Source organism: Scyliorhinus torazame, chromosome 2 (assembly GCF_047496885.1).
Source record: "Scyliorhinus torazame isolate Kashiwa2021f chromosome 2, sScyTor2.1, whole genome shotgun sequence".
In the NCBI taxonomy this organism is placed as follows: domain Eukaryota; kingdom Metazoa; phylum Chordata; class Chondrichthyes; order Carcharhiniformes; family Scyliorhinidae; genus Scyliorhinus; species Scyliorhinus torazame.
In genome coordinates this window covers 158,146,998-158,170,652 of record NC_092708.1, presented here as the reverse complement: position 1 = coordinate 158,170,652, position 23,655 = coordinate 158,146,998, and the positions used below count along the sequence as shown (strand labels likewise).

Genomic DNA, 23,655 nt, shown 5'->3' with positions numbered 1-23,655 from the left:
AGATTATACCCTGAAAAAGTTCCAAAACGCTTCAACAGTGACATGATATCACCACAAACAAATATCTACATTCTATTCTATCAAAGGCCTTCTTGGCATCCAACGGCAAAATAACATCCTGCTCCCTCCCATCCAACAGGGACAACACCACATTTCATAGCCACCACACATTAGACGACAAATGCCTATCCTTCACAAACCCCGTATTATCCTCCCCAATTACCTGAGGGAGACATTCATCCAAACTCAGCGCTAGAACATTGGTTAAATTATTAGCATGCACATTTAAGTTGATTCTCGATTACACGTTATGCACCAGAGAAAAGAAGGAGAATTCCCTATCCCCAGGGTGCAAAATCCAACATGGACCTGCTCCACCCATCTCCTTCTTAAACGCCATCCGTACCTTTGCTACTCCTGAAGGGACCACCGGCTTTGGCTTAGAATGATCCAAGTTAGAATTCAAAACACAATTCAAATCTCCCCCCAAGATCAACTGGTGTGTGTCCATGTTTGGTATGGCAGCCAACATCCTCTTCATAAACTCCACACTGTTCCAATTTGCCACGTACACACTCGCCAATACCACCGATGTACCCCCCAACCTCCCCATAACTACGATATTCCTACCACCCTGGTCCGCTACCACCTTCCCCATCTGAAACTGAATTATTTTACTAAAGTATTGCCATCCCCAGGCCGTGCTGTCAAAGCCCAAGTGGAACACCTGACTCAACCAAGACACAGTGATTCGGATGAAGAAGATGAGGTGATTTGTCCCAGAGGACAACTGCCAAAAGCTGGCACTAGATTTACAGTAACTTCATTGAAGCGTTAATGTAAGCCTACTTGTGAGACTAATAAAGATTATTATTACATACTTGCCAGAAGGGACGAGTCAATGGAGTGATGCAACCAATATAAGTAGGGCAGGGAAGGCCACTGGAAAAGACAAGAACTGATTAAGTGAACAAGATCAGGGGCAGAAGGTTAAGGCCATGGATTGGAAATGTGAAGTGAAAAAATGGAAAGCAAGAAAATGTAGTGTGAGTTCAGACAGTCTGTCTGGGAGTGAACATGCCTCCAGGAAGAGATTACGGACTGTTGAAAGAATATCTGTTTATCGGAGGGGGAGATCAAATAGTAGCAGTCAGTAATGAGATAGAAGGCAGGATAGAGGACATAGTTTAACAAGGTCAAGGAATATTGTACAGACCAAGAATGCTACAAGGAGCTAAAGCCCATGTGATCAAGAAGTCTTGGTGGCTACGAAAAAAGTAGGAGACAAATTAATAAAATATGCCAAACAGCAAGAATTTCACACCTGGAGAGAATTTGGGGTTTACATAGCAGTGCAGGATAGGAGACAGCCAGCCCTGCCACACAGATGAATATGCATGGGAACGGATGCTCCCTGATGCGACTTGTAAGACTAAAGCCAGTTTAGTCGCATGAGAGTTTGAAGAAAAGGTGGGTGACTAAGATATAAGAGCAGATGCATCAATGGCAGGAAAGGAAATTTTGACAATCATCTTTGCTTTGTTAGCAACAACTTCTTGAGAATGCAAATCAATTGCTATTAAAGCTGCCTTTTTGCAGGGAGACCAGTTCAAAGGGAAGTTTTACTCGGCCCTCCAAAGGAGGTGGCCAATGCAGAAGGGACACTCTGGAAGTTAAATAAATTCACAAATACTTCCAGGGTTTGATATTTCTCAGTGAGGTCTGTTTTGCTAAAATTGGATTGTCTACAGTTGAAAGCAGACCCTGCAATATTTCTTGGCACCATTGAGGAGGAACTTTCCGGCATCTTCACGATGCATGAAGATTATTGTTTGTGTAGGTGGGAGCAGTGAATTTGAAAAGATTGTCATTGATGGGCTTTGAACAGAGTTCAAGATTTGAAATCAGGCTTCTGAAGCCTTTAAATACAATGGATTGGAAATCAGGCAGAGTGAATCGAATGTCACTTTGCATTAGTAATCCTATTTTGAGTATGTTAATACCATCGCAGTTAGTCATGAGAGGGCCTCCCAGGGACACAGTGGTATCCAAAACTTAGCTGGAGGGGCTGAGAAGTCTAACTGGGCAACTGAATTGGATGAGCATACAAACAAGCTGGATGTCAGTTTTAATCTTTTAGAATTGAGTACTATAATGAACAATCCTAAGGTTGATGGTGTTATTTGGGCAAATAAAACATTAAAAAATAAAAAATGAAGCATTATGTCTTGAAACTCCCATCTTTGGCTCTTGCTTGGAATACAAAACTAATTGATTTTAGTGATGTTTGTTTTGCAGTGATGGGTTTTCACATGCAGGAGGATTTATAATATTTCTTATGAGGGAAAGAGGTAAATGTTGACCTTTGCCGTGGGGAGCTAAAAACATTTAGAGACTAGTAAAGAATACCTTGGCAGCAGAAACTCTCACCCTTGTTGAGGCAATAGACATGGCATTCTTCATATCAAAGATACTGGAAGAAATTCGAACTACTAAAGAGGATTTAGTAACGATACCTTTTGAGGGTTACATAGACCCTCAGTCACTTTCAGATCATGTGCAAAGTGAATTAATGAAAAAAGATTGTGAATCAATATTGTAAGTCTAAAACAAATGTTCAAGATCAAAGAAATCTCCAAACTCAATTGGATTGATACCAGCCATCAATTGTCTGATTATCTCACAAAAAGAGGTGCAAGCTCGAATAAATTATTGGAGATTTTCAAAGAGTGATGTCTATTGATATGAGGAGCTATAAATGTTTTTTTTGGACATTTTAATATATTTCTTAAAGAAGGGGTAATCGGGAAGGTCAATTGTATGAAATGTCACTTTGTTGTTGAATGTAGTTTATTTTGATTGTATTATATAGAATGGAAAAGCAAAGATAATTTTTATTTCTTTGTTCCATCTAAGGATTACTTTCATTTAAAGAAAGAGGAGTATCTGTTAGGATAGGAAATAGTTAATAGTCAACAAGTGATTAAGGTAGTAATTAGAGATTAATTGGCTCAGCACATCACTGGTTGCAACTAAAGAGGAAATAGGCCACAGTATCTACATGGCTGATCCACATCTGGGGCGAAATTCTCCTACCCGCCCTGCCACATTTATGCGCCGACCGGCCGGCGGGAGTCTCCGTAACACCGGCCGGTCAATGGGGTTTCCCATTGTGGGGCAGCCCCACGCCGTCGGGAAACCCCCGGGCGCCGGCAGAACGGAGACTCCCGCCGGCGGAGAATGATGCCCCAGTTTCTGGTCAATGGTAACCTTCAGGATGTTGATCGTGGGGAATTCAGCGGTGATAATGCCATTGAATTACAGAGGAGATGGTTAGATTCTCTCTTGTTAGAGACTGTCATTGCCTGGCACTCATGTGGCATGGATGTCTCTTTTTATAGCTCATTGTACTCTTCACTTAATAGGAAAATGAACTTCAAACAAAAATGATCAATGCAGGTTTACCCTATGGTTATGAATATCTTGGAAACACTGACCGCCTTGTTATCACTCCACTTACAGACAGATGCTACAGGTGAGCGCTTTTGCATTTGGTTCTTGAATAAACAAAGTAGGATACAATGCTATGAAATATTGCTCAGATATGAATAAGAATATGATATACATTAGGATAAATTACGTTAATCACTGAACTGATGAGCAAAAGCAAAGAAGTAGAAAACTCTACCTGGATACCGTAATCCCTAAGATATATATTAAAGTAGAATCTATAGTGGCTCTCCGCTTCTCCACATAATCTCTGGTCTCATTTTGATTTATTAGTAAAGCAAAACTGCAGAATAATAAGGAAGTGCTCCTTGTAAGTTAACTCATTGACCTTTGTTTGAGGTAGTGACCCAAATTATGGTGTGCTTGAAGGCCAATTTCGTAGATTTACTGGATGTTAGTTCAGCATGTATGTTTTTCAACCAGAGAATAGATTTTGAAAAAAATAGATATCAACAAATACCTAAAAGAATCAAATCATGACACAACTGTTTATATAGTACTGAATGTATTTAATGGAGTGTGCTTAATTATTTTCCCAATTAGATTTTCAACATTTGTTTCCAAAAACTGGTTGGTTAAAACTTCTATCATGCGCCTTCTCCACTAAAATGGTTAAATTATGGACATAATCAAGAGCTTCCTCCAGCGAATTGTCCTTCAACAATGGCATGATGGTTGCCATAACTCTCCATGTCATCTGCCATCATTGTCACTCATCAGCCTCAATAGACTAGACTAAACCCCAGGATTAGAACATTGTCTAACAGTTTGGCACCAAATTATTCAGACTCCGATGCCTCTAAATTGTGAGTGAGAGTCAGAAAAGTGATATAATGACATAAAAACAAACCAATGGAACCATTTGCTGGCAGGAGACTATTGCGTTTTAAAGCTATTTCTCCATTTATTTCACAAGAGGGGAGATGTGCTTAAGTGGGAGCCATCAGGGAGCAAAGTTTCACATTAAGCCTAAATTCCAATGAAAAGTATTGTTTATGCATCGTATATTTTAGAAATTAAAGTTTTTCCTTTTATTTTATCCTTTAGAACATTCTTTCTGCAATCTTCCTGTTACTTTGACCCATGTATTTATAGTGTGAACAGTACAATTGGCTTCTTCTCAGCTCTATTAAACATTTGGAACAAACGGCATGTCCTGGCGACCGACTCCATTCGCTTCTTGTTCACTATCTGAGGCTGGCCAAACTATTTTCAGCCCTGGCATCATATTGAACTGAGCATCTGTCTCAATGTCCACTTCATCAGCAGGAGCATTCTTCCACCTTCACAACATTGTCCATTTCTGCCTGCACCTCAGCTCATCTTCTGCTGAAACCTTCATCAATGCATTTTTCACCATTAGGCATGGCGATTCTAATGCTCTCTTGGCCATCCACCATGGTCCGAAGTTCGACTGGGGGTAGGGTGCAGGATGAGAATGAGGTGCAAGGTGAAGCCGGTGGGGATGTGAGTTGATAAAGACAATGGGGGCAATGTAGGATGAAGAATAAGGTCAAAGGCTCACAGTGGCAGTCAGAGGGAAGGAGGTGGGTGAACAGAACAAACAATGGAAGGCAGAGGGAAGACCAAAGGGAGGGAAGCTGGACCCCGTCAAGGCTGCATGATATGAAGCCAAACAAGGGTGTCTAATGGATAGTACATGTATTACTGGGAGGGGTATTAGGCCGTCTGCAGGTTTTGATGTAGGTGTCTGTTAGTGTGACATTTTAGGGATGGTTTCTGTTGAATCTGCCAAAACAGCATGCATGAAATGGCAGGTAGAAAACAATGAACAAGGGTTATTAGCAATACAATCAACTCTCCATTCCTTGAAGGGCCCCCGCTCCTCAACCTACTCCCAGGTCAGGGTTTTTAAACTAGTAAGGGCTAGTAAGGGCTCCCCTTGTTAAGAGGAAGCCCCGCCCCCGTTATTGGGGAAGTTCATATCCCATGGAGGTCATGGGGAATCAAATTGTCCTTATTCATTGACATTGACGTCCATGGGGGTTATAACACACTCCCCCCCCCCCCCCCCCACCCCACACCACCAAAGTCCAGAGTGACATCCATGTCAGTGGACTAATGCCAAGGGTCTCGCGGCTTCTTTGTCTGGGGCTTTTTGTCGTCGTCTGTGTGGCATCCAGATAATATACCAGACCGGAGAGTGGTGCTTTTGTGAGGAGGGTCTGGGTGGCACTGCAAAACTTGCTCAGTTGCGGGACCTGACACAACAGTTTCCGGCGGCAGCAAAATGTCCATACCTGATTCAGAATCAGAGCTGGGCGGGGCTTCATCCGGCATCTCGGCATCTTCGACCTCGGTGTTGGGATTCTCAATGGCTGGCACAACCGGGAGCAGAGGTGATAGCAGCAGTGGTGATAACAGTGCTGTTAGACGGTTCTGGATCGGGGCCTCTGGACCAGGGTCCAGCACATAGGGAATGCCACATCAGAGATAGTCCCCTTGCCGATTGGACTTGCGGCCATGTGCCCGCACTTGATAAGAGAGTGGGCAAGTTTGTGCCAGCATAACGCCTGGGATCCATGCGGCCCGGCCTCAAGCATAAAGATGAGCACGAGATTACCGGGGCGAATGTGCACAAAGGCCTGTGTCCGCCTCAATTCTGTCCAGTGCATGGCAGACCTTCCCGCCAATGTCTGGGATGACTAATCTCAAACGGATGCGGAGGTGGCAACCCATCAACAACCTGGCAGACGTGACCCCCGTATAAGAGGCATGGCGGGCGTTGGTGTCTCAAAGGTCAATGTTTGGAGGCCGGACCTGATCCGGTCGAAAGTGCGGCAGCTGACCACTGATACCGACCGCCACTCCGGTATCAAGCCCCATCCAAATTGAATGCCCATTTACGTGCAGGGAAACCTGAATTAGAGTGTCCCGCGATGATACCACACAGTGCAACTGTAAGGAGGATCTGTCACTGTCTTCCATGTAGTGAGTCTGGTCACACAAAGGTCGGTCGCACCTGGCAGGATGGCGGGGGGGTGGTCCCTCATGGTGTCATCGACCCTCATAGTCTCTATGCCCAGTGGCTGCCGGCTGGTACCTGTACTCCAGGTCATCTCGGTCGGACGAAAATGTGCGGCAGCGCCCTGGGTCTTTTTGGTGAAAGCCAATGTCTGCGGTAGCTGTCCTACTGTCGGGGGCTCGCTTCCTCAGTGTCATGTGAGAGTACATTTAAGAAATGGGTGTTTATAAATGGGTGTGTATATAAATATCTGTAGTGGGTATACCTTTGAGAAATGAGTATTTATTACTGCAGTGATGTCAGAGTGTGGGTGGAGTTGGGCTGTCTGTCAGCTTTTTACTTTCGTTTTAGGCTGTTTGCTGCAGGGTGTGTTTTAGTTTAGTTTTCAGAGCTGGATAGCTGCAGTCACAGCCAGAAGGTGTATTAGTCTCTCTTTGTAATCTAAAGATTGTAAATCGATCCTTTGGTGATTTAGAACTAATAACTGCTCTCAGTAGTGACTTTAACCTGATGTGCTTCTGGTTAAAGGTTTTTTTTAAGTCTTCTGGATTTTAAAAGGACAGCTTAAGGATTACTTAGTGTTGTATTCTTTAGGGGTTGTATTTGAATTGATAGTTGCTAAGATGTTCACTGTATGTTTTGAAAAGGTTAACTTGAGTTCATAGAATAAACATTGTTTTGCTTTAAAAAAATACTTTTCCATTTCTGCTGAACCACACCTGTAGAGTGGGCCGTGTGCTCCCCATACCACAATCTATTAAAAGTTGTAGGTCAGGTGAACTCCATGATACACTTCGGGGTTCTCCAAACCCTGGCCCATAACAGTCTGGGCGGGATTCGAACGCTATACATTTTGGCAGCACAGGATCAGCTTTAAGTACAGTATCCCATGGAGTTCCTGGACCCCTTGCTCAGTGCTTTTGTGGGAGATAGATATCTCCGTCATGCGCTGTAGATCCAGGTTAGTTTTGGCTGAAGGTTTTTGCTGTGTAGCTGTGTCGCAGATTTTACGCACTAAACAATTGCGTAAGGACTCATTGAGTGTAGCACCAAACTCACAAGTTTCAGCCAACTTCCTTAATCAGGCCAGGAAGTCACTAGTAGATTCAGCCTAGACCTGAATGGCCATGTGGAACTGGAACAGCTGGACAATAAACGGCGGCTTGGGGTCAAAATGTTCCCCTACCAGGGCCACTAAACCGGTGAACGACTGTGAATCCGGCACATCTGCATTGAGTAGACTTCTGATGAGGCTATAGGTGGAACCCTGCAAGCTGTTAGCAGTATCACCGTCTGTCTTTGTCCTCCACAATCCCATTGGTGCGCCCAGTCATTGGTACCTGCATTAAATGGTTCTAACTTCCCAAAGTATGGCATTTCGGCTGGTGGATTGGAGGCCTCCTGAGGTCTAGCCGAAGAAGATCCGGTGCGCAGTACCTGCCGCTGGTGGCAGCTCCACTGTATCCTCGTCGCCAGTGTCAAATCTGCCAAAGCAGCATGCATGATACAGAAGGTCGAAAACAATGAACAAGGTTTATTAGTAATGCAATCAATTCTCCACTCCCCGAAGGGTTTCCCTCCTCGACTTGCACCCTGGTTATGGTTTTTATACATTGAGGGCTCTCTTTAAGGAGGAGCCCCGCCCTCATTACTGTAGAAGTTCATATTCCATGGAGGTCATGGGGAAACTGATTATCCTTATTCCTTGACCTCCATGGGGGTTATAACATCTTGAACAAACACTAAATAGGCTGGAGCTGCTTTGTAAATGTTACTGTGAAGGTTACTATCATCCTTTTTGGAAATGGGAACTACACCAAGGCTCATGTTTATGTTCAGTGGTTGGTAGCCTGGAGGTAGGGAACACAATATAGTACCCGGGGGGGGCAGGGTAATGTGAAGCTATCATTGGGGGAGGAAGCCCCTGTAAGGGACGGTACACACAGCCTCCAGATGGGTTGGGTATAGGTCCATGTAAGGCATGGGTACCTTGCAAGTGACGAGCTCAGGTGGAGTGTGTCATTGTTCACCATCACACCAGCAAGATCCAGTGTTACTGGGGGAGGCTGGAGATTAACAGATGACATCTGTACCTGCACATTGTGAGGCTGCAGGTAAATTGGAACCACACGGACAGTGAGGGAGAGAGGGTTGATCTCCGTCCTATAATACAGGTGCAGCACCACCATCTTGATACTCAGGTAAAATGGCATCTTTCACAATCATAAGTAGCATACTGTGGTGGCTCGAGGCAATACTAGGGAGTCTTCCAGTATAATGCAACAATGGTTTATTGATGAAAAGTAAAAGTAAACTATACACAGACGCAGAGTCATTAAACAGGTCTTCACTCTCTGACTCCAGGGTCTACCCTACCCGGGACCTAGTTTCCAGGACCCTGTGCTTTTTCCACATTGGTCGGGGTTTGGGTGCTCCCGCGCAATAGGACCCAAACCGGTCACGTGGACCGCAAGGGCTTGCACCTTAAAGGGGCAGCGCTACCATATCCCTCTCCCTTTAAGTCCTATAATAATAATAATTTACAGAATAGGTTATGTATATTAGTTATAGACAATAAAAAGGTTGAGAGACACAAGTTGACGGAGTCCATAATAGTTCATCACAATGTAATTCTGTCTGGGGATTTTCTCGGTCTTGTAGACTCAGGTAAAATGGCATCTTTCACAATCATAAGTAACATACTGTGGTGGCTCGAGGCAATACTAGAGATTTACTCCCCCAACTGGCTTCTCTAAGTCTGAGGTAGCAACGCTATCTCTGGAAGATTGTATTTCAGATTCAACCACTATAACAGGGGCATTCCCTCCTAAGCTCCCTCCTGGGTTGTCAACGGTGTAAGGGCCCTTCCTCTTTTTTCCCTGTTTATTTCTCCTTTTATTTTTGCTGATACATATTTGATCCCTGGATGATTTATGGACATGTGTCTTTAAAGCAGGCTGTACCTTTAATTCAAACAGAAGGATCCAGGAGGCTGTGCTGTTTTAGACTGGCTGACATCAGTGATGACTCAGTTTGATTGTTTTGGTTGCTGGGCAATGAATTGGCACAAAAGGTAGTGCTCTGCCCAATAACAGGTGCTTATTGGATCTGTTTCCACTGGAATGTTTCAGAGCTTCATGGATCGAGTTTTGGTTTCAGTTTGACACCTGGCAGACCTAAGGAAGGACTGCTGTCCCCTCCCCTCTCCTCCCGTTTTCTCCAGAAAGACTGTGTTTCTGAACTGGCATGGAGCCTGGATGAATCCATGTACAGGTGGACCATCACTGGCTATGTTAGCAGGGGTGAACCGATCAACTCTCTCTGCAGAAAAGGCTTATGTAAACCAACTGGTTCTCTAGAGAGGCCTGGAAATAAACCACGAGCTGAAAGCAAGTTTTGATGTAAAATTAAGGGTGCAATCTACCATCTACATTACACCTGAAAGGCAGCGAGGCATGGCCAGTAGATACCGTGAGATCCATCTTCCGGGATCTACCCAGTTCATCCCGCCTCACTAGATCTAATGCGAATTTGCAAGACGTTGTGATGTGAATTCCACCCATTGTGGAATCTGCATATTGGAGTGAGACAGCTTGTCTCACTCTAATATGCAACCCCATCATCTAACCAAGGCATTGGGATCTAACCCCTTTGCCTTGGAAATCTCAGGTGAGCACCATTCAGTGCTGGTTCCCACAAATGGGGACCAGACATAATGGCACTTGTGGGAGTCTCCTAGGGGATTGGAGGCCTCCATATGCTTGTCCTCTGGGCTGGGTGGAAGCCGGGCACTGTCACTTGGGTTCCAGCCTGGCACTGCCAAGGTGCTCAGGTGACACTGCCAGCTGGCAGGGGCAATGCCAAGCAGGCAGGGCCAAGGTGCCAGGCTGGCATTTTTACCACAATGTGGATAGGGCCTAGTGGTGCCCTGTGCAGATGCAGGGAGGTGCGCAGGGAGCCTGAGGACCCCCTCATACTTGAGGTGGGCCTTTGGGGGGGTCTGGGGCTCGCGTCAGGGGGTCGGGAGATTGGGACGGCCCGATCTCTTTCTGCACTGAGGAGTTCCAGCGAACGGAGCTGCTCAGTGCAGAAAACGTGAGTTCCCCGCTGACGCTCTGATTCTACCCGAAAGGGAACAGAATCCCATTCAATAGCATGGGGTTTCTCAGCGCTCTGAGCGCCAGGAAACACCTAACTAAATGCGCTCATTATGCCACCCTGTTCCCATTTGGGTAGATTGTGCCCAAAGTGTCTATAAAGAAAAACATAGGCCTGGATGTGAACCTTGAGCTGACGGCCCAGTTTGTTAAGAACTAAAGCATCTCTCCAGAAAACCTGCAAGTGCTGTATAGAATGAATGACTCTGCGAAGAAGACCATTACCAGCTGTATCCAGAGACTTTAATCAACATGTGTGCTACAGGATCACTATTGGAAGCAAAGACTCTTATCTTTTGACTTTCATCCTTATTATTTTCATCCCTTTCCCTCCCCTCTGTGTTTGTCTGTCTTGTGTGTGTGTGGGTAGAGAGTGGGACAGTTAAAGGGGGTAGTAGGTTAGCTTGTTGTTATTCAGTTTTATTTACTGATTATTTCATCATTAGTCTTGTTATAAATAAACAATAATTGTGTTTCAACTTACAAACCCGGTGACTGTCATTATTGGGTAGCTCAGGACCAAAGACTTTGGGAATTTTTATAAGAATTATTGGTTAATTCACTTGTGTTGTGACTCCCGGACATGTGGGTCTGGATTTGACTGCGCACTTGTCCAGGGGTTTGTGACATAATTTCGGGACTTGGGTCTGGAATGGTAGATGCCGAATTTTGGGTTGCAGTGTAAATTAAAATGGACACCAGGTTTGTAGCGATATAACAGGATGGCTCTGGAAGCTGCTCAGAAGATTCTTAAGTTGGATGACTTATCTCTAGTTTATCTAAAGGAGCTTCACAATGAAAAGCTAGCTGAATTGGTAGGTGAATAAGAAATAGAGTTACCAGCGAGAGCTAGGAAGATGGAGATAATTGATGCGATTGCTCAACATTTAGATTTGAATAAATGCCCAAAACACCACATATGTAACATGCTCCGAGAAGACATAGCACTAGGTGCCAGTTCACTTGATGGTGACAGCAGCACGCAAGTTCTTTGCCTCTGGATCTTTCCAGGGAGCAACAATGCGGCATTTCTCAGTCGGCAACACACTGCTGCATTCAGGAGGTGAACCAATGCCCTTTACTGGAGGGCCCATCATTATGTGAACTTTGTCCTGGACGAGGTTAGCCAGGCTCAGAGTTTCACAGGTCTTGCAGCTATCCTATGATTCCCAAGAGTGCAGGGAGCAATAGATTGCACCCCTGTGGCAATACGAGCTACCCAGAGGCAATCCTTGATGTTCATCAACCACAAGAGCTTCCATTTCGTAAATGTTCAGTTGGTATTTGACCGGCGAAGCAAATCCTGTTCAATTGTGCTCGGTTTAGGGTGGCACGTGACACAATGGTTTGCACTGCAGCCTACGGCACTGAGGACCCGGGTTCAAATCCCGGCTCTGGGTCACTGTCCGTGTGGAGTTTATACATTCTCCCCATGTCTGCGTGGGTTTCACCCCCACAACCCAAATATGTGTAGGCTAGGTGGATTGGTCACGCTAAATTGCCCCTTTAATTGGAAAAAATAAATGATTGGGTACTCAAAAATTTTTTTTTTAAAATTGTGCTCAGTTCCCTGAGAGCTGCCATTGCTCCTATATCCTCGATCACTCCCAGGTTCCTGGAATTTTTGAGGGCCCAAACATCTGTAGGGGTGGTTGCTGGAGAATAAGGGCTACCTACTTAAATACTAACTCTTGATTCTGGTGCATCGTTCTCTGACTCCAGCCGAGGAAAGTTACAACATTGCTCATGCCACCACATGCTCCCTCATAGAGTAGACCATTGGACTTCTAAATATGTGATTCAGATGCTTGAACAGTTCAGATGGTTCTCTGCATGTGCACCGGAGAGGGCTCGCTGCATGATCGCACTTTGCAGTGCCTTCACAATCTGGCTAGGCAGAGAGGTGAGGCCCTGCCAGAGGGTGACCTGGAGGTGCAGGAAGCCCAGGGGGATGGTGAAAGACAACATGAACATGGTGATGCCATGGAAGAGGGTAGACATACAAGGTATGTCCATGATAAACCAAGAGTTGAAAATTTTGTGACTTTTGAACCATCAGTGAGAGGACTGGCCCAGCAATTTACATTTGGATTTAAGAGATCATGATTCATTATGACTAGATTTTAGCTTTGGTTATCAGTGCCCTGCTAAAGCACTCAATCTGTCAACTTAAAGTTCAGTAAGGAAGAATAGAGATGTGAGTTGAAGCTCCTAGGAGGAGGCAAACACAACCTTGAAGGATATGCGGACCAGTGTTGGGCTGTCATCCTGAAGTGCATGCCTTGGTTTGGGCCACTACCAGTAAGGAAATCCAGATGCGCAGAAAGTCATATATTTGAGTACTCTCCTCAGCCATTGCTATCCTTTGAGGATTAAGAGTTGAGAACTCTCCCACCATACACTCCTAATAAGGAATTACACACAACTCCATAACAATACACAAGGGACCAAATTGCACGGAAGTTAACATCACATCAGGGGGCACTCGGAAAAGTTGAACCTCAGAATAAGAAGACTGCAAAGATCCAAACCAAAATACCATTACATTCACATACCCATGGAATGGTTTACAAAAATTGCTATTTATTCATAGTGATAGAGCATTCATGACCCAGAAGTGACATCAAAACTGTTTACTTTTCTAACCCTACCACAACATCTTGGTGCAGCCTAAGTTGTTGGGAGAGACCAAACTCTGCTTCGCCACAGGAGTGAAACCTGTCCTCACCGGATCCGGAGCTCTGCTGCAGCCCCCTCGAATTTGGTGAGGGTGGTGTTCTTGCTTGTTGTGCGCAAGTTCAATCTGTATGAAGACAACAAGGAGACTTGCTCAGAGGGACTGGAGCCGAGGTTGGGTGAAATGTTCCTCGCCTGTCTGCGCCCTATGCAGAAGGAAAAGAGAATGGAATGTGAGCAGCAAGCCAGATAGGATCGTAGTGTTATGAAAGTCTTGTTGAGAGAGTGAAGTGTTGATATGTATGTGTTCCTGTGACTGAATGTGTAAGATATGTGACAAAAGTAACTGTTGGAGTGCACAATGCCTAGCTGGGAATTTGATGGTGGAGGGAGCTGAGTGAGGACTTACGCTACAGGGCAGCACGGTAGCACAGTGGTTAGCACTGTTGCTTCACAACCCCAAGGTCCCAGGTTCGATTCCCGGCCGGGTCACTGTCTGTGTGGAGTCTGCACGTTCTCCCTGTCTCTGCGTGGGTTTCCTCCAGGTATTCAGGTTTCCTCCCACAAGTCGCAAAAAACATGCTGTTAGGTAATTTGGACATTCTGAATTCTCCCTCTGTGTACCTGAACAGGCGCCGGAATGTGGCGGCTAGGGCCTTTTCACAGTAACTTCATTGCAGTGTTAATGTAAGCCTACTTGTGACAATAAAGAATATTATTATTATTATTACTAGCAGAGCGGATGAGATCATTGATCTGCTTCCTGCACTGGATGGTGCTTTGCGGGTAGGGGTAACTCCCAGACAATGGCCTCCCAGGCCAGAGAAGCATGGTTTGTACGTTTCGTTTTCTCAAGCCATTCCTTGGGTAAAGCACATGCCTGTGGACCTGGACTCCTCGAATCAGGGCCTTCAGGGTCTTGGTAGTAAAATAGATGCGGCCTTCTTCGTGCGGCTACTCGCCTTTTGCTTCTGGGTTCTGGAAATCTGGTGAAGACAGATGGGCTGGAGCGAATGATATGAGAGTACTGAACTAGTGCTTGACTATCGCACTGAGGCCTTCAAACCCGCCAGTTGATTGTGGGAAGAGAAATCAGCTTCCGGTGCACCAGCTAACTCCTCAGGGAATGTGCCTGTGCATAATTAATGATGTTCCAAGCGCAAAATCTGGTGTGTGATCCTGCCATTCTGGCCAGCTGGAAAGTCACCACTGGAGCCTTCAGCCACCAAAGGTAGGGAGGTATTATGTGGCCTCACTCGGCCGGTGACCGGACATTCCCGCCTGAGGTCTACGGACCTTTACATGGTCCACGCCCTGTCCGTGGCCAAAGAATCCAACCTTTAGTCTCAAAAATGGAGAATTCTGCCATGTGCGTGTGGTGGCTGGTAAGATCATAGATCACAGAATTTACATTGCAGAAGAAGGCTATTCGGCCCATCAAGTCTGCACCGGCTCTTGGAAAGAGCACCCTACTTAAGCCTACACTTCCACCCTATTTTGTAACCTAACCTAACCTTTTTGGAAACTCAGGGCAATTTAGCATAGCCAATTCACCTAATCTGCATATCTTTGGACTGTGGGAGGAAACCGGAGCACCCGGAGGAAACCGACGCAGACACGGGGAGAACGTGTAGACTCCGCACAGACAGTGACCCAAGCCGGAATCGAACCTGGGACCCTGGAGCTGTGAAGCAACAGTGCTAACCACTGTGCTACCGTGCTGCCCTCAAAGATCTCAAAGAAGACAGAGGTGTGGAGAAGGGTAGACCTGGAGAACCAGTTTGCTGTCACCCTCAGAGACCACCTTAAAGTGGGAACATTGTGTGGGAAAGTGACTGGAATTTTATAGATTAGAGAATTGAAAGGACTGCTGCAATCCGAAATGGGGCTAGCTCTGAGTCTATTTTGGGCCAAGACCTTTTTAGAAATGTTCTAAAAGTACGGTTAACTGTGTGGAGGTATTTTTGTGTTTCAAATGTAATTATTTTTATTTCTTTATTTTAATTAATGTTTAACTTTAATATAAAATCATCACAGTTGGTCTGAGAAGTTACTTACAGATTTCAGGAAACCTCCTTATAATTAACAAATTGCAAAACTGCTCTGGCAGCTATTTTAAGTTTCTATTTGGTAAGCTCGGTACCTACCACCTGCCATGGCATAACATAAGGCAAGAGAGAAAGGTATTAATATGGGAAATGATAAACAGCATGTGACAGGAAGGGATAGAGAGGTCAAAGCTAAGAGTAAACAGCTGTCAAAGCTAGAGGTTACAAAAAACAGACAAGGATAAAACTATAAAAGTTCTGTATCTGAAAGCATGTAGCATTCAAAGCAAAATGGATGAACTGATAGTCGCACAAATAGATATAAATAAATACCATCTGATAGCCATGACAGAGAAATGGTTGCAGGATGACATTGATTGGGACCTGAACATTGAAGGGTATGTGACTTTTAGGAAGGACAGGAAGCTAGGAAAAGATAGGGGGGGTGGCTCTGTAATTAATGGTATTAATGCATTAGAGAGGAATTACCTAAGTTTAGGAAACCAGGATGTAGAAGCAGTGTTAGTTAAGATGAGAAATGATAAAGTACCTTGTGGTGTACAGGTCTCCTAATTGTAACTACATGGTGGGATAGAGTGTAAAGGAAGAGATAATGAGAACTTGTCGGAAATATATGGTGATAATCATGGATATTTTAATGAACATATAGACTGGAAAAATCAGATGGGCAAAAGTAGCCTCAGCTGAAGAGTTCAGAGAATGATTTGGGGATTGTTATTTCAAACAGTATGTTCCGGATGCAGTCAGAGAGCAGGCTATATTGGACTTGGTATTGTGCAATGAGATAGAATTCATTGATAACCTCATAGTCCTGATTATAATATGATTGAATATTGCTTTCAGTTTGAGGGAGAGAAAAGTTAGTGCAAGTCTAGAATTTTAAACTTAAATAAGGGCCATTATGAGGACATGAAAGTAGAGCTTGCTCACGTGAATTGTAAATGAGGTTAAGGGATGGGTCAAAAGACATTCAATGACTGACATTTAAAGATATATTTCAGAATAAAACGATAAATACATTCCAATGGGAAAGGAAAAATTCCAGGGGAGGATCCACCATCTATGGTTAACTAAAAAAGTTAAAGTTAGTATCAAACTTAAAGAAAAGGCATATAATTGTGCAAATACAGGTGGCAGATCAGAAGATTGGACAGGATATAAAACTCAGCAAAGAATGACAAAAATATTAATAAGGAGGTCAAAATTAAAATACTAGAAATCTAAAAACAGATAGTAAGAGTTTCTATGGACACTTAAATAAGAAAAGAGTAAATAAAGTGAGCGTTGGTCCTATAGAATGTGAGTCTGGTGGAATTAATAATAGAAAATAAAGAAATGGCAGATTAATTGAACAGGTACTTTGTATTGGTCTTCACTAGAGGATAGAGGTAATATCCCAGAAATAGCTGTAAATCAGAAAATGGAAGGGCGGGAGGAACTCAATCACAAGGGAAGTAAGTGCTACTTAGTAAATCCTTGGAGCAAATCGCCAAAAGTCAATGCCATAATGGGGCTGAATAATCCGGTCAGAGAGAAAATAAATCTGTATTTTCTGTCAACTTGTTAATAATAATATATTACCCTCTCACAACATTTTTCTGTTGTCTGACTTTTATGTTACAAAATTGTGTATGTTCAGAAAAGTTTAAGTTACAAAAGTGTACAAAAATACAGAAAGTTTACTTTTGAATACAGCTAAATTGAAGTTGGAATTATTAATATTTCCATATACATGCATTTGTGAGCTATGATGTATATTTTTGAATAAATATCCAGAACTTTGTTTGGTGCTTTGAATCTCCACCTTGGAGGAGCGCCGGAAGGGCCTGCTGGCACTGGTAAAACTGAGACCACTAAAGACTTGGCAAAGGCTGTAGCCAAACAATGTGTTGTATTTAACTGCTCTGATGGACTGGACTACATTGCCTTGGGAAAATTTTTTAAGGTGCGTATCATATCAGAATACAAATTCCTCATGAATTAATGTGAATGTACAAAGTATTGATGAATTTGTAACTGCAAACCTCATTCTGATTTCAGGGGTTGCTTTCCTGTGGTGCTTGGGCATGCTTTGATGAATTCAACCGAATTGATCTGGAAGTACTTTCTGTTGTTGCACAGCAAATTCTAACTATCCAAAGAGGTTTGTGAATTTGGGATTTTTATTGACTTTAGTCCATTCCTTGTTCTTACTGAGTAAAAGTGATGGGATATAAATTAAGCTACTGTTAATGTAGATAGTTGTTTTGTCACTTATTTAAAACAATATTTTAATCCAACTTTGTATTAAATAAGAAATTTATTACAATGATCCATAAACGTCTGATCATCTATTTATGTGTATATTTTACGAAGTTTATTTTCAGTTATCACAATAGAAATGTAAACTGATTCTACTGCAGTAAGTTTTATTCTCAGATTGAACAGCAGACTGCATCTTTCCCTGCTTAACCATCTCACCAACATCACCTAAAGCATGTAAATAACAACAAATGCTATTATCCTCAACCTTATTTTTACTGCAATGTTGTACATATATACATACATACATAAGCCAATTAGGAGCAGGTGAATGGGTGGCACGGTGGCACAGTGGTTAGCACTGCTGCCTCACAGCATCAGGGACCCGGGTTCAAATCCGGCCTTTGGTGGCTGTGTGGGTTTCCTCCGGGTGCTCCGGTTTGCTCCCACAGTCCAAAGACGTGCAGGTTAGGTGAGGTTACGGGGATAGGGCGGGAGAGTGGGCCTAGGCAGTGTGCTCTTTCAGAGGGTCGGTGCAGACTCAATGGGCCGATTGCACTGTAGGAACCTTATGGTTCTAAGGCCACCATTTGATAAGATCGTGGTTGATCTGAATATAGTCTCAATTCCACTTTATCATCTGTTCCCCATAACAGTTAATTCATCAATCTAAAATCTATGTAACTCAGCCTTGGATATATTCAATGACCCAGCTGCTTCCAGTGCTCTCTGGGAAGGAAGATTAAGGCTAATGAGCGTCTGAGAGGAATGATTTTCCCTCATCTCCACCCTCTTATTTTTAAACTGTTTCCCCTAGTTCTAGTCCCACAAATAAATTGAAACATTCTTTAAATTGATTGTACATCTTAATATTGTGATTTTAAAGGTCATCTCTCACTACTGCAATAATGCTACCCTTAATTAGGAGAGCTATCCCCCTACCTTTTCCTGGCTTCCTGCACTTCTGAAATGCGAGATAATCTTGAATATTCAAGTCCCAGCTATGGTCACCTTACAACTACATCTTTGTATTCATATGTATTTGTTTTTATTTGTGTTAACAATTCAGATACAGTGCTTTTAATTTGGTCTTTTTACCACTTTTGCACATTCTGGCCTTATTTGATGTTGCACTGTTAAGTTTGTTCACTGTCCCTTCCTGCCTCACACTGGTTATCATATTTGTTGTTTGGGCAATAATTTAGCGTGAATTGATTTTTATGATAAAGCTTATTTCATGCAGCCTCAATAGTCACCACTGATGTCCTCTTCTTATGTTTAGTTATATGTTGAAACTTTCTATTGTCTTTCTGTGTTGTAGGTATTGCAGCTGGAGCAATTACATTACTGTTTGAAGGAACTGAACTGAAACTTAATCCAACCTGCGCTGTTTTCATTACTATGAATCCAGGTTATGCTGGTCGTTCAGAGTTACCAGACAACCTTAAGGTATATTCCTTCTCCTGGTTTAGATCAGCTGGCAATAATTTGAACAGTATTGCACATTATACAATTATTATTAGTCAACTCTTCCATAGTAATCCATAATGCATAAAAATAATGTAGGTGCCAATCAGATGTCAAAGTGTGATACAGCTGCCAGAAAATCTTCAAACTGTATAATAGTTTGATAATGCTTTCTAACTACATTTGAATTTTGAACAAAATATTTTTGTAAAGGGTGGACTATTTTGACAAAATTTGTTTGGTAAATTTTAAGCAAAAGTTGTTTTACTCTATGGACTCAATTTTAACCCTATCCACCAGCTGAATTTATCCGGTGGCTTACCCGTTGATGTCGCCGTCTTCAATTTAAACTGCTGTTCTCAATATATAGCAAATCCTGTCACTTCAAGACAGTGGACTCCTTATTTAAAAATACAAGTGGGAATTTTATGGTGAGAACAAACCTGCGATTTTAACTTTAATCTGTGGCTTTTCTGTCAGATAAAGTTAATTGAGAAGAGGATGTTGCTGGTAATCTTTTTCTTAGCTTTCCTTTGTGGCAGAGCAAGGGTGTTCCCCCCCCCAAGCCTCACAAGGAAAGTTCAGACCTCCTCAGCCTCAGAACATCTTCTTACTCCGCAACTTTCTATAGTACAAGACTCAAGTGCCTCAGCTCCCACACAGAAGTGTATTCCTGCTGACTTCCCACCTGCTCCGAATGGACAGTTGGCTGGTTGTAAGTGAATGATCAAATTGCCATAGCCTCATTTTACCAAGGACAGTTGAGAATCTTTCCAAAATCTGAGGTTTCCCTTTGGAAAAACTCCTGGCAGTTAAAATTCCTCCTGTATCTTTGTAAATTTGAAATAAACGTTCACATTCTAGCATGATTTGGGGAGGAATGTAATAACATATTTTAACATATCGATTATTTCATCATGACTATATTGTAGGCACTCTTCAGAACAGTAGCTATGATGGTACCAGACTATGCAATGATTGCAGAGATTGTACTTTATTCCTGTGGCTTTGTCAGTGCTCGACCTCTGTCAGTTAAGATTGTAGCTACCTATCGACTTTGTTCAGAACAACTGTCTTCCCAGCCCCATTATGACTACGGGATGCGTGCAGTGAAATCTGTCTTAACTGCTGCAGGAAATATAAAGGTAACATGATACACAGTTATTCCAGTACAGCAGCTTTTGTGAGAAAAGCAGATTATGTCACATATATATAAAAATTGTTGTGATAAATAAATTACATTATACATTCAGCAATGTGTTTTTTGCATTTAGCTGAAATATCCAACAGAAAATGAAGAGGTTTTACTGCTGAGATCGATTATTGATGTTAACCTGCCTAAATTCTTGTCTCATGATTTGCCACTTTTTGAGGTAAGACCAGCTTTCCTCTCATTTGTGTTCCACATTTTTTATTCCATTATCAATGGTTTTTAAATTGTAGAGGAACATAGTTGCAATATTAATAATGGAACAAAATGTGATTAGTCAATTCGTTAAAAATATTAAAGAATGCAATGCAAATGATCAGATGACCTTGTTTTAAACATTTTATATTTCCAGCGGGAAATTTTGTTTGTGTAATACACACCCTCCACATGTTTAATAGTATCAATGACCACACAAGAAGCGGTGCTACGTGAACAAAAGTTTTCCCTAAGTGTTTATGTAGAAATAGATCGTTTTTAGTGCTTTCAATGTATGATAGTAATAAAAAAGACAAATAAGATAATTTACTATATCAGCAATAGGATAAAACATAGCACTGGGTGAATAGTGGGTTTTTGGGTACTGGTCTGTCTGAAGCTAAAGAACTGTGTGCAACTTTACTCACTCCAAGAGTATCTTCGATACTAACCTTAGAATCAGGGACGTAGCCTTGATGACCGAAATGTACACAAAAATTACCCATCGACACTCCCACTGTTATTCATTAAGCATTAGACATGGGATGGCAGTGATTAATAACGGAAGCTGTATTAGAAGTTCTAAAAATGTATTTAGAACTAAATCTGAACAAATAGCTACTCCCTCACTGTGGTAAACCATGTTATTGCATTATATGTATTCTATTGTATGGTGCATGCTTGTGCATGCCTGGGCTTGTCCAGGCTGGCTCCGCCTGTGGCTCCTCCCCTCGAGCTTATGTATAAAGGTGGCAAGTCTCCGCCTCCGACCCAGTTCTGGTCCAGAGGCAGGAGGCTTGCTGTTTAGTGTATTAAAGCCTCAGTTATATTCATCACTCATCATGTGTTATTGATGGTGTATCAATTTAATACACTAAACTCCTTAAGATGAACTCGTCACTCAAGCCTGATCGCTTGGAGCTGGACCCACAGGCAGCCGACATTACATAAATGTTTGAACACTGGCTAAGCTGCTTCGAGGTGCACCTCACATCCTTCAACAAAGACCTCACACACCTCCAGATGAAGCAGGTCCTCCAAGCACGGGTGAGCCCAAGAGTCTTTCCCCTCATCAGGGACGCCCCCTCGTACGTGGAAGCAGTAACGCTGCTAAAAGGACAATACGTGAAATCTGTTAACCAGGTATATGCTAGACACCTCCTCGCCACGAGACGGCAACACCCCAGGGAATCACTCACAGAATTCCTGCGTGCCTTGCGCATCATCTGCCGGAACTGTGACTGCCGGGCGATATTGGCTACCCAGCACGCGGAGCTGCTGATCACAGGCATGAATTCTAACTATATCTGCCAGCGATTACTAGAGGGAGGGACACTCGGCCTCCCAGAGACAGTACAACTCTCCATCACGCTGGAGGTGGCCTCCCAGAACATGGGGGCCTACACCTCCAACCGTGCTGCACCCTCGTGCGCCTCGTGGGCGCAGCCATCAACCGACCCGGGTGCGACACAAGCCTGCGCCACGCAGCAGCCCGCCAACGCCGGAGGCTCGAGGTGCTACTTCGGCCAGCGTAATCATCCAGACAACGCTGCCCGGCACCGAACGCAACTTGTAACGGCTTTGGGAAGAAAGGCCACTTCGCAAAAGCCTGCCAGGCCCGATCCCCCCTAAGTCTTCTAGGCCCAGCAGCGCTGCCTGCTGCCTGTCGGGGCCGCCCCCAGCTGCCACGCCACCCGCCATGTGCGACCCGTGGGCGTCGCCATCTTTAATTTCGGCCGACACGTGCGACCCACGGGGGCCGCCATCTTGGACGCCATCGCAGATGCCTCCCGCCACGTGTGACTCATGGGGGCCGCCATCTTGGGACCACTCCGCAGCCTCCCGGGAGCCCAGCTCACCCGACCGTACACTAGCCGCCGCTACCTCCGACCAGCCTACCGACTGCCTTCCGACACTCGCCTCCATCACACTCGACCAGTCCCGGCCGCACCACCTCGGGAAGTCCACGATGACCGTTCGGATCAACGGGCACGAGACGGCCTGCCTTTTCGATTCCACGAGCACAGACAGCTTCATACACCCAGATATGGTAAGGCACTGCTCCCTCCCCATCCTACCCGTGACCCAGAAAATCTCCCTGGCTTCCGGATCCCACGCAGTAGAAATCCGGGGGTACTGTGTCGCGACCCTTACTGTACAAGGCGTAGAGTACACTAACTTTATGCTTTACGTCCTCCCCCATCTCTGCCCGCCCTATTACTGGGGCTCGAATTCCAGTGCCATCTCCAGAGCCTTACCTTAAAGTTCGGGTCCAGAGGCAGGAGGCTTGCTGTTTAGTGTATTAAATTGATACACCATCAATAACACACGACAAGTGATGAACGTAACTGAGGCTTTAATACACTAAACAGCAAGCCTCCTGCCTCTGGACCTGAATTGGGTCGGAGGCGGAGACTTGCCACCTTTATACGTAAACCTGAGGGGAGGAGCCACAGGCGGAGCCAGCCTGGACAAGACCAGGCATGCAGAAGCATGCACAATACAATACAATACATATAATGCAATAACGAGGTTTACCACAGTGTATCACTCACCCAACCTCAAGGAACAATTTCTCAATGCTTTCCTCACCAGCCTCTCCATGTCCATCCTTCACAAACCTAGGGTTTGTTGTTGAAAACTCACCACTATTCTTAGAAGTCCCCCTATACCAAATAGGGCTGACATTCTAAATGGTGAAAAGGGATTCTCACTCCCTGACTCCTATGCAGACTTAGGTGGGTGCTATTCAGGTCAAACTATATTTTCAACTTATCCCCCGGTATAACCCATCTCTTCATAGAAGAATTTTACCTACTTCCCACTTAGTAGCATCGATGTCCTGGGTCCTGCATTGCTAAGTAAGTAAAGTAGGCTTAGGAATAATCACTGTTTCAGGTTAAAACGTTTAAGTTATTTTATTATTATATTTTTTCTTTTAAAAGCTGCAATCACTGTCTTTTCAGAAAAGTAAAAAGATCTTGCTTCTGGATCCTTCTGGTTGGTTGAAGGGACCTTCAGGCCCACCTTGACAATCACTTCTCTTTAAATTCTTTTGGTCTTCCTCAGATGTATTCGCTGTTCTGCTCGGTTGCTATGCTCTATCTTTCCCATGTGCTGAGCTGTGAGAGATGGCTCTGCTGG

General features: G+C 43.9%; 1 protein-coding gene across 1 annotated transcript in view; it reads left to right on the top strand.

Annotated features, from left to right (window-relative positions):
* dnah7 (dynein, axonemal, heavy chain 7) overlaps positions 1–23,655 on the top strand; it is a 570,689-nt gene that overhangs the window by 237,557 nt on the left and 309,477 nt on the right. The window contains exons 23-28 of the mRNA XM_072478629.1: positions 3,426–3,535; positions 17,175–17,343; positions 17,439–17,541; positions 18,961–19,088; positions 20,039–20,251; positions 20,381–20,479. Of these exons, the coding sequence (XP_072334730.1) occupies positions 3,426–3,535; positions 17,175–17,343; positions 17,439–17,541; positions 18,961–19,088; positions 20,039–20,251; positions 20,381–20,479 (822 nt within the window). The remainder of the gene's footprint in view (positions 1–3,425; positions 3,536–17,174; positions 17,344–17,438; positions 17,542–18,960; positions 19,089–20,038; positions 20,252–20,380; positions 20,480–23,655) is intronic.